Here is a 10,544-nt window from a genome sequence, read left to right as displayed (position 1 = left end):
CAATGATCTCCAAATTTACAAGCATAACAACCGGTATCAACAAGTAAGAGGATGTAATTCTTTGCGCAGTGGTTTAAAAATGTAGCTCCAATCCATCTCTCTTCTGTGAAGGAAGCCCAAACCTCGCTGCCACCTGGCGCCGACTACCCTTATTAAGATGTGATTTATGTGCCCTGCTCCCATTGAAATTCAATAACTCCTTCTGGTGCTTTTGAAAACCCACCCTGAATAAACAATCCCACTGTCGAACTGACAGTCCTGGAATTTAGGGAATTAAACTCTGATTCAGCAAAACTCTAAAACACATGCTTATGTTCATCTCTACTCAACAAACCACTTACTAACTTTAAACAGTTGCTAAAGTCTCACTGATGTCAACGGGACATAAGCATTTGAAGAGCTTTGTTGAAATGGGATCTAAAGAAGTTAAATATGATCCGGAGAGGAGAGACTATAATATAATATAATATAATATAATAATTAAAAAAAAGACGAAAGTTCGAGTTGGTACCAGGGAGCAAGAGTGGATCTGCTGCTGGAAGAGTGTACATTTCTCTGAGTCACCACGTTGGGGGTCTCACGTACCTGTCTCCTGGACATTCACAGACACTATTGGTAAATGAGCTGCATACCGAAAACTGGGAATAATTCTATCTGGAGAAATTAGCCTCTGGCACTCTGAGTACTAATAAAATTTACAAGACAATGGTATCTTAATGCAAACTTTTATTGACAATTTTTAACATTTCAAACCCAAATTCCAAGGACCCACTGCTACAAATAAAGACTTTACTGAAACCGGAACTAAACTCACTGGAAAACCTCCTAAACCTGAATTTCCAGAAACAGCACTCAACCCACTCTATAGTAAAAGGAAAAGAAACCTCCTAAACCCTATAATTCCAGGAAAAGTCCCAGCTGGTAATGGGTGAGCAGAGCCCTCTCCTATAAACAAGGACCAGAGAATCCCATTATTCCCATTTTCCTTTAGGCAGAGGTGGAAGACGCAGCACAGAGAGTTGAAGTGACTTGCTCATAAGAGCAAGTGCATTACAGTGGCTTGTGTCCTGATGCTCCATCAGTGGGGTTTGTGCCGTGTGGGTTTCTCTGAGGGATGATGAGGGCTGAAGCTTTCCACGCACTGGCCACACGCATAGGGTCTCTGTCCCATGTGCACTCTCTGGTGTTTAATGAGCACTGAGTTCCAGGTGAAGCTTTTAAAGCAGCAAGGGCATTCGTAGGGTCGCTCTCCCGAGTGGGTTCTCTGGTGTTTGATGAGGTCCGAGCTCTGGCTGAAGTTCTTCCCGCACTCGGTGCATTCGTAGGGCCGCTCGCCCGTGTGGACCCTCTGATGCTGGAGGAGGTGGGAGCTCTGGCTGAAGCTCCGGCCACACTCAGCGCACACGTAGGGCCGCTCCCCCGTGTGGATGCGCTGGTGCTGCACGAGATGGGAGCTCACGCTGAAGTTCTTCCCGCACTCGGCACAGACGTAGGGCCGCTCGCCCGTGTGGATGCGCTGGTGCCTAGTAAGGGCGGAGCTCACGCTGAAGCTCTTCCCGCACTCGGCACATGCGTAGGGTCTCTCGCCCGTGTGAGTTTTCTGGTGCCTAATGAGGGCGGAGCTCACGCTGAAGCTCTTCCCGCAGTCGGGGCATTCAAAGGGTCTCTCCCCCGTGTGGATCTTCCAGTGCTGGAGGAGGTGTGAGCGCTGGCGGAAGCTCTTCGCACAGGCTGCGCATTTGTAAGGTCTCTCCCCCGTGTGGATCCTCTGATGCTGAACGAGGTTTGAGCTCCCTCTGAAGCTCTTCCCGCACTCATTGCATATGGTCGGCCTATCGCCTGCGGGATTCCTCTGGGTGATGACGTCGTCCCCTGCTGGAATAAGAAGAGAATCCAGACATGAGTCATTTCCTGATAGATGCCGACTCCATGGGTGCTCCAGCCCTGGAGCACCCACGGAAAAAAATTTGTGGGTGCTTAGCACCCACCGGCAGCCAGTTCCCCTCCCCCCAGCGCCTCCCACCCACCAACAGCCCCATGCGCTGATCAACTACTCTCCCTGCCTCCCAGCGGCTCCTGCCTGCCACAATCAGCTGTTCCGCAGCGTGCAGGTGGCGCTGGGGGGAGAGGGGAAGGAGCGGGGCGCGCTCGGGGGAGGGGGGCGGAACCAGGCGGGAAGAGGCAAGGCGGGGGCAGGAAGAGGTGGGGCCAGGGTGGGGCCTTGGGGGAGGGGGTGAGGTGGGGACAGGACCCGGGGCTGAATGGGGGTTGAGCAGCCCATGCCAGGGGCTCTTGGGTGCTATTGCAATCCAGTCGTCAATCAGAACAGAAAGAGATGAGAAGGGGAGAGTCTGACATCGCTGCCAGAGATTGTTTACCAGGAACAGCAGAGCAGACATGACACCGAACAGGCCGCCAGCAGCAGGTAGGGGTGTGCACAGAGAGGAGCGAGGGGGCCTGGGAATCTCTGGCTGTTTTGCTCGCAGGCCCATCCAAAAATCCTTCAAGATATAACCAGGGGAGCAGGAAACCCTATATTCCAATTTTAGGACATACTGCTAGAAGGCTAGATCAGAAAAAGGGTTGTTGGTTTTTTTAAATTCGTCTATTAAAAAGCAACTCCAATTGGCAATGTCTAGTGACAAGCAGGGTTTCTTGCAATGAGACTGAAAATCAGGAATCGAATCCCTGAACTGTCCCCCGAAGACAGAGGGAAAGGATGGGTGAGGGGACAGACCCCTGCCAGATGTGAGTTAGGATGGGTAGACAGCCCTGACTGACATCAGCCATGTGGGCATCATCCACACCAGATACAATAGTGGAAGAGATAAGAGGGAGATGAGAAGATATGGGGTCGGGAAGGAATTTTCCTCCAGGGTAGATTGGCAGAGGCCCTGGAGGTTTTTCACCTTCCTCCGCAGCATGGGGCAGGGGTCGCTTGCTGGAGGATTCTCTGCGACTTGAAGTCTTTAAATCACGATCTGGAGACTTCAACAGCTGAGTTAAGGGAAAGTGGGGGGGTCAGCTTTTGTGGCCTGCATCATGCGGGAGGTCAGACTAGATGACCATAATGGTCCCTTCTGACCTTAAAGTCTATGAGTCTATATGAAAGTGCTGCTGGATTCCCAGATCTTCATTCCACTGACAGCTCCTGAGGTGGTTTAGCCTATTTCTCACCTGTTCGGGCACCTCTTGGGACCTCCCTTTCCTGGGAGCTCTGGAGGTCTGGGACCCAGGGCTCTTCCCCTCGTTCCAGCTGGGAAATCACGTCAGGTTTGGGAATGGAAGATCCTGCTCAGGGAGAAAGGAAATCAGCGTTTGTCAAATATTCCTCGACTGTTTATTACAAAGAATGGCCCCTGATTTAAACCCAGCTCCTCTTTCTGCTGGGAGGAGCCGTTTCGCCTGAATAGACGGGGGATGTTCCCCGAGGCCCTTGGGAAAGGCACACAGTGTCTGGGAGATGTGTTGAGCCCCTTATAGCTGATTCAGGGACCTGCACATAACTTAGGCAAAGAGAAACTAATAAGCCTGGTACTTGCTGCTATGTCTACTGCAGTGAGACCGGGGCCTCTCAGCACATGGAACCAGGCCAAGGAGGCGAGGGGACATGGTGAGCCTCTGTAGAAGTGCCTATGTATAGGGGAATCGCACCGTTCTCTCCCCACTGAAAGCCCTGGACGGTGTTCTGTCTCTGAACAGCCTTCCCTATGGGAGAAGACGGGGAGGTGGCAGACTCTCCCGCAGCTTGGCGTGTTGGCCAAGGTGGCAGCCATCACATCTGCTGCTGTTCATGCATCCTGCCCAGCCACCCCCGTCTTCAAGAAGGGACTCTGACTTCCCTGCGCTGCTTACTCCAGCTGCTCTGCAGGGCGGGGAGGGTTGTGACCCGGAGCAAACCCAGCGTCGCCTCAAGAGGCTTTTGCAACTATCTTGATGGGGGTGGGGGTGTCCGGTGAAGGTGAGTTGGACAGAGAAGCCAGTGACTAGTGGGCGTGTCTCTCTGACTGCGTGCGACTGGTGCTGTATATGCTTGTCGAGGGACAGAGAGTGACTGTGGTGTGTGAGGGTTAGATTGAGGGTGTGTGGCTGTGACTGGAGAGCTGTGGGAGACACTGGACCGAGGGGAGGCGGAGGGAAGGTGTGGAGATGATTGAAAAGAAGGATTGTGGGAGGAAGGAGGAGACGCAAGGGGAGAACAGTGGAAGAGAAGGCAAAGAGCACCGCAAAGGGCGGGAAAGGGGGATCCAGAGAGAAAAAGAAAGAGAAAGAAAGAGGGAGACGCGATGTAGTGAAATACAAAGAAGAGCAGAACATAGGAATTGCCAGACTGATCAGACTCAAGGTCCATGTAGTCCAGTGCCCAGGCCAGTCACCTGAACCGGCTGTTCCAGAGGACGGAACAAGCAATTTTGCATTAGGCAAATGTGGAATAATCTGCTCCCCATGTTAGGTCTCACCCTCATCTCTACAGATTAGCTTAAACCCTGAAGCATGAGGGTTGTATAAGGCCAGACAAGACCACTGTGATCATCTCATCTGACCTCCTGGATAACACAGGCCATGTGACTTCCTTAATCATAAGGCAAGTTTTACAATCATTGAATCATTCTCCTGGCTCTTATCCAATTTATCAACATCCTTCTTGAATTGTGGATGCCACAACTAGACACAGTATTCCAGTAATGATCACACCAGTGCCAAACAGGGAAGTAGTATAACCTCCCTGTGCTTACTTGATATTCCCATTTATACACCCTAGGACTGCATTAGGATTGCACCAAGAACTCTCGTTCTGCTGGTTATCCACCACGATCCCCAAGTCTTTCTCAGCGTCACTCCTACCCAGTACAGTCTCCTCATCCTGTAAGTGGGACCTAAATTCTTTGTCCCTAGATGTATAATTTTACATTTGGCCTCATTCAAATAAATATTTTGTTTGCACCCAGTTTACCAAGGGATCCAGATTGCTCTGTATCAATGACCTGTCCTCTTCATTATTTACAGGGGGGGGGGCGGCCGGAGGCTTTTTCGCCTGGGGCGGCGAAAAAGCCAGAGCCGGCTCTGCATGGATAACATTTGCATATAAGGGGGTGGGGAGGAATACCCACAAGGGTTCAATCCCTCCCCACCCCCGCAAAGTGCTCACTCATTTACGGGCTACTTGAAAGGTATTGTCTGGGGTCTCCCCCTGCCACTCCAGGCCTGGCTGGATCCCCAGACTTCTAAGGTATGTCCACACTGCACACTAAACCCAAGCTCTGACTCAGGTTTCAGCTCAAGCCCCACTTCCATCCACACACAAATCAGTCTGACTCACATCAGCAAGTACCTGAGTCCTAGACCCAGCTAGTGGGGCGGGTCAGAGCTCAAGTCCTGCTGTGGCTCAGGTCCAAGCCCTGTTATTTTGAACACAGGCCAAGCCACAGACCCGAGTCAGAAGGTCTGCGTGGTGCAGTATGAATGCGTTGGTATGGCTGTGAGATCTGGGTTTCGCAATTGTAAGTCTAGGTTACAATGCAGTGTGGATGCTCAAGCATGGGCTTGGAAACACCAAGGCCACAAACACAAGCTCCTCCACAGAGCTTCAAATAAACAAGAAGAGCTTAATCCTTACGCAGTGAGACCAGAGTCTGGTAATTCTCCTGCATGACATCCCTGTAGAGGGCCCTCTGCATATCGTCCAAAAGGCCCCATTGCTCCCGAGAGAAATACACAGCCACATCCTCAAATGTCACCGGGACCTGAAATCACAAGCATTGCCCACTCAGTATCTGCTGGTTCATGAACAATCCCACCGCCCAAGCCATGTGCCTCAGTCTCCCGTACCTTATGCTCTATGGCACGGCAAGGCAATAGCTCACCTAGAGCTCCGGTTAGACTCACCTGGCACCACGTTCTCACGGGACCCCTCAATGCAGGCCTGCTTTCCCCCAGATGTAAGCCCACCCCGCACTCCATACCCGCCTCAGACATCACTGAACTCCGAAATGCCAACGCTGGGAAGCCCAGAGGCAGAATGTCTTTGTGGCTGTGTCCTGAGCTCCGGGCACTTTTCCATTAATTTGCCCCCATCTTGGGATCTGTGGCTTCACGTCTGGGTCTTGGCAAGACTGGGAGATTCAATCAGAAACTTCTCAATGATGCTCTATTATTCACCCATCCTGCCAGAAACAATTCCCAGCAGCCCTTGCCTAGCACAGAGAGGAAAGTGCTGGGATTTGATCCATATGCTGTAGCTCGGGGATTTCTCCCTTCCCCTAATCATCTCCTTGATCCTACAAGTCAGCCCCTGGTCCGAACACATCCTGGCAGGCTGCACTCTCTCCCCTCCTCCACCTACCTGTGTATTTAGTCCTCTCCCTGCATAACAAGCCCCCCCAGCCCCATGAAAATGCCTTACCTGAGCTGGCTCCGGTGCAGCCATTTCTCTTTTCTGTCCCCCTGAAACGATCAAAAGGTGGGTCTTATTCCTCAGCTTGTCAGGGCACTGAGGGCAAATGGGGAGAGATGAGGTCGGGCTCCCGACCATTTTAAAGCCCGGTCCTCTCTCCAGTCTCTGTCTGCATGCCAAATTTGCAGGCTGTGTGGTGCTGGTAAAATGCTTGATAGTGCAGATCTGGCACCTGTCACCGGGCTAAGAACACCAAAATATTTTAAACCCTCCCTTTACCAGCCCTGCAAAGGCAGACTGAAAAGAAGCTGTTTTGGTGAAACCAGTTGCATCAGCATGTTTACTAGACAGAAGCAGAAAACTGACTTAGGGAAAGGGGAGGGAGCATTTCTCATTTCTCCTCTGGCTGGGAGCCTGGGTTATTGTTCCGTTCCTGGAAGCGCTGGTCTCTCGGACCTGCACCGGCTCCGGCGAGTGCCAACAGAACTGAGATCCTGTGTGTGTCAGGGGCACACAAGGAGCTGAGATGGAGAGAAGGCACAGCCATTTTTACATAGTCTCCTTGCTGCCCAGCGCCAGTCAGTGCTTGAGTTCTCTCTCTCAATTACCTGTGTCTCCCTAGGACTAGTCAGAGCCAGAGACAGGCCCCACCTTGGCTAGGAACAGGGCCTTGCTGTGAGATCTCTCCCTGGGGTGAGGCAGCAGAGCAGCTCAGGCAGGCCTCTGGGCACAGCAGAGGCTGTTGCGATTGCAAATTACAGGCAGCAGCAGCTACATCTCAGGAAGCTCAACCCCTGGTATCCAAAGCACAGGAACTAGCAAGAGGAAAGACAGGCACAGCTTCTCCTGCCACAATAACCGCCACCCTCTAGCGGTCATCACTACGGAAACCTGGACACAGCCTCCCCCACAGAGCAGTCCAGGTCCAGGATCCTTTCCTCATTGTTTAACTAATAGAAAATCAGAGGGGAAAGAACAGCATGTGACAGGCATAGCTCTGTCCTCCAGGGCTGGGCAGCCTCACCCGGACCAGGTTCCCATCAGCCCAGCGTCCCTTTTAGTTTAGGATCCCCCTGGAACAGGGCTGGATCTCCCGACCAAATCCCCTCCTCACTTCTGTCAGAGGCTGGGGCTGGGGCTGGGTGTGGGTGTGGGTGTGGGTGTGTGAATATCTCTCCTGCTGAGCTCTTCCTGATGGTTTTAAAAGGGGTCGCTTTGTTCTGACCTGACCCTCTCTCTGTCTCCCACAAAGTCTCTGTTCTCTATAACTAGGCTTAGAAGGATTCAGTTTTTGCTACAACCCCGCAAGCATCAATAAACGTCGATTTCACTGGACACACGCAAACGGACGCAAAAGTATTTCCATCAATTATCAAAATGTAGAGATAGGCAAAGTAAGAAAAATGCTGCTTGAGGACTTAGTTGAGTTTGGTTGAAAGATATTTACTTCGTGTATCTTGACACGTGATGTTGACAGTTTGTGTTTCCCAGTGGTTACAAAGCTTTAACTTTATGAATGTCAGTGTCTGCTGTCATTAAACAATTCTTGTCTGGTCCCCGCCATGTCTAGTTTCCCTACAACGGCGAAAGTGTAGCTGGATAAAAATCAAAGACAGTGCTTAAAAATAAAAATCAATATTATCCATTAAAATTGTAAAAAAAATTGAATTCTGCCAAGCTTCTCTCAGCCTCCCCCGATCCCAGGTATATCCCGCAGCAGTTCCCCTCTCTGACTCTCTCAGGCCCTCACTCCCATCTTCTGGGGGTCTGTGTAGAATTGTCTATAGCAGGGGTTGGCAACCTTTCAGAGGTGGTGTGCCGAGTCTTCATTTATTCACGCAAATTTAAGGTTTTGCGTGACAGTAATACATTTTAACGTTTTTAGAAGGTCTCTTTCTATAAGTCTATAAGATATAACTAAACTATGGTTGTATGTAAAGTAAATCAGGTTTTTAAAATGTTTAAGAAGCTTCATTTAAAATTAAATTAAAATGCAGAGCCCCCCGGACCGGTGGCCAGGACCCGGGCAGTGTGAGTGCCACTGAAAATCAGCTCACGTGCCGAAGGCGGCACGCGTGCCATAGGTTGCCTACCCCTGGTCTGTAGCCTATTTTCCAGGACTTTATCTAATTTTACGTAGATTTTCAATGTCCCTAGTGACGGAAGCGCTAGTGATGCCCTTTCTCTTGAGGAGGAGACTATTTCACATGGCCAAAGTCTCCTCATCATTAGGAATTGTTTTCTTGTAGCCTGCCACAAATTTCCACTGGAGAAGCAAATGATTTCTACTGAGTGGGACTGAATAAGGGGCAAATAAGCCAGTCTCTCTCCTGGAGCTGGAGAAAGGGGGGTGAGGGGGAAGGAAACAGGGTAACAAGCTGGATTTTAAAAGTTTGTAATGCGATTTTTTAAATTTAAACTAGATTGTAAAGTCCCCAAACATCTCCCCATCCCGAATTTCAAGAGCAACAACACCCTGACCCAGCAGCAAGAGGAAGAGTCCCCCCCGGAAGAGAAACAAACAACGGCTAGTGCCTAACAATGGGAGCTGAGCCCCATCTTCTAAACAAGGACATGAGAAACCAAGAGAAAACACTATATAAAAATTAGTGAATGTTCTAGAGACGGTACACTGGGAGCTTCTATTCATCCTTTCTCATAATACAGGAACATGGGGACATTCAAGGAAATTGACAGGTGGTCAGTTCAAAACTGACAAAAGGAAATACTTTTATAGAGAATGAACAATTAACCTGTGGAACTCATTGCCACAACATGTTATAGAAGCTTTAAAAAAAAACAGAGAAGGAAGGATGGCCAATGGCTAAGGCACTAGCCTAGGACTTGGAAGAGCTGGATTCAATTCCCAGTTCCCTGCTCTGCCACAAACGTCTTGTGTGACCTGGGGAAGGTCATAATCTCCCTGTGCCTCAGCTCCCCACGTGTAAAATGGGAATAGTAGCACTCCCCTACCTCAAAGAGTATAAACACTTTAAAGGTTGTGAGGTACTCAGATACTATGTTAGCAGGAGTGTAAAATAGATAGCTCCGCGGAATTTAAAGAAGGATTGTTCTATGTGTAAGAAGAATATTGTGTGATGTAATATCAAAATAATCACCCCTAAAGCCAGGAGTCTTGGAAATGATACAAACCCTCATGCTTCGGGGTATAAGAGGTGGCAAAATCTCAGGTTTTTTTACAGTTAAAGTGTGGCTCCCAGAGCCCTCCACACCCCTCTCCCCCATTCTCCGCTTACCAGACTGGAGTGGGGAGGGAGCTCAGGGCTTCTCCTTCAGCAGGAGCCCTGAGACCCCCAGCCCCGCAGGGCAGAAGTCCCTAGCCCCACCACCCTGCAGCAGGGAGAAGCCCTGAGCCCTGGCAGACACACCTGCCTCTCGAACGTCTGAAGATTATCGTATGCAGCGCAGAGGGTCAGTAAGTTTGGCCACCCCTGACATAAGCCAACCTCTAACTATTGGGAGTTAGGAGGAATTTCCCCTGGATTCTCCGCTCTGCCCTCCGGACAGAGACGCATGCTTCAGTCGCTATGAGCATGGCATATGCTGGGGGAATCAATAGGCGGACCGCGGGCCAAATCCGGACTGCCAGTAGGGCTGCCCGGTGTTCAATTTTCCACCAGAACACCTGGTCAAAAAGGGACCCGGCGGCTCCGGTCACACTGCTGACTGGGCTGTTAAAAGTCTGGTTGATGGCACAGCGGGGCTAAGGCAGGCTCTCTGCCTCCCCGGCTCCACACGGTTCCTGGAAGCGGCAGCATATCCTGTGGCTCCTAGGCAGAGGGGTGGCCAGGGGCCTCCGCGTGCTGCCCCCGCCCCAAGCGCTGGCTTCGCAGCTGGCCAGGAACCGCAGCCAATGGGAGCTGCGGGGATGGCACCTGTGGGCACGGGCATCACACAGAGCCCCCTGGCTCCTCTGCCTAGAAGCCAGACATGCCGGCCACTTCTGGGAGCCGCGCAGAGCCAGGGCAGGCAGGGAGCCTGCCTTAGCCCTACTGTGCCACCGACTGGGAGCCGCCTGAGGTAACATCACCCACCTAGGAGCCAGACATGCTGCTGCTTCCCAGGAGCTGCCTGAGGTCAGCGCCGCCTAGGAGCCAGCCCGCATCCCAAACCCCCTCCTACACCCCAA

General features: G+C 51.2%; 1 protein-coding gene across 3 annotated transcripts; it reads right to left on the bottom strand.

Annotated features, from left to right (window-relative positions):
- Nucleotides 1-741: 741 nt before the first annotated feature.
- On the bottom strand, nucleotides 742-7,163 carry LOC112106816 (zinc finger protein 436-like). Of its 3 annotated transcripts, none has more exons than XM_024200265.3 (5): nucleotides 7,003-7,163; nucleotides 6,404-6,444; nucleotides 5,618-5,744; nucleotides 3,178-3,291; nucleotides 742-1,875 (listed from the first exon to the last, which is right to left on the bottom strand). In XM_024200265.3, the coding sequence occupies exons 2-5, from the start codon at nucleotides 6,425-6,427 to the stop codon at nucleotides 1,079-1,081; spliced, it is 1,062 nt and encodes a 353-aa protein (XP_024056033.2). In that variant the 5' UTR covers nucleotides 6,428-6,444; nucleotides 7,003-7,163; the 3' UTR covers nucleotides 742-1,078. The 3 variants fall into 3 exon arrangements, with proteins under 3 accessions (XP_024056033.2, XP_024056034.2, XP_029768967.1); XM_024200266.3 differs by having other exon boundaries at nucleotides 742-1,872; XM_029913107.1 differs by having other exon boundaries at nucleotides 7,046-7,163.
- Nucleotides 7,164-10,544: the final 3,381 nt, after the last annotated feature.

Source organism: Terrapene carolina, unplaced genomic scaffold (assembly GCF_002925995.2).
Source record: "Terrapene carolina triunguis isolate 2854851 unplaced genomic scaffold, T_m_triunguis-2.0 Scaffold449, whole genome shotgun sequence".
Classification (NCBI taxonomy): Eukaryota; Metazoa; Chordata; order Testudines; family Emydidae; genus Terrapene; species Terrapene triunguis.
The sequence above is the reverse complement of the archived record's forward strand: the minus strand, read 5'-3'. Positions and strand labels throughout refer to the sequence as shown.

Excerpts from the sequence above, each read along its gene's own strand:
- LOC112106816 (XM_024200265.3), bottom strand. The coding sequence starts at position 6,427 with ATGGCTGCACCGGAGCCAGCTCAG. Across the intron at positions 5,745-6,403 it reads CTGCACCGGAGCCAGCTCAG|GTCCCGGTGACATTTGAGGA; the intron begins GTAAGGCATTTT and ends TTGTGATTTCAG. Across the intron at positions 1,876-3,177 it reads CCCAAGAGGTGCCCGAACAG|CAGGGGACGACGTCATCACC; the intron begins GTGAGAAATAGG and ends TTCTTATTCCAG.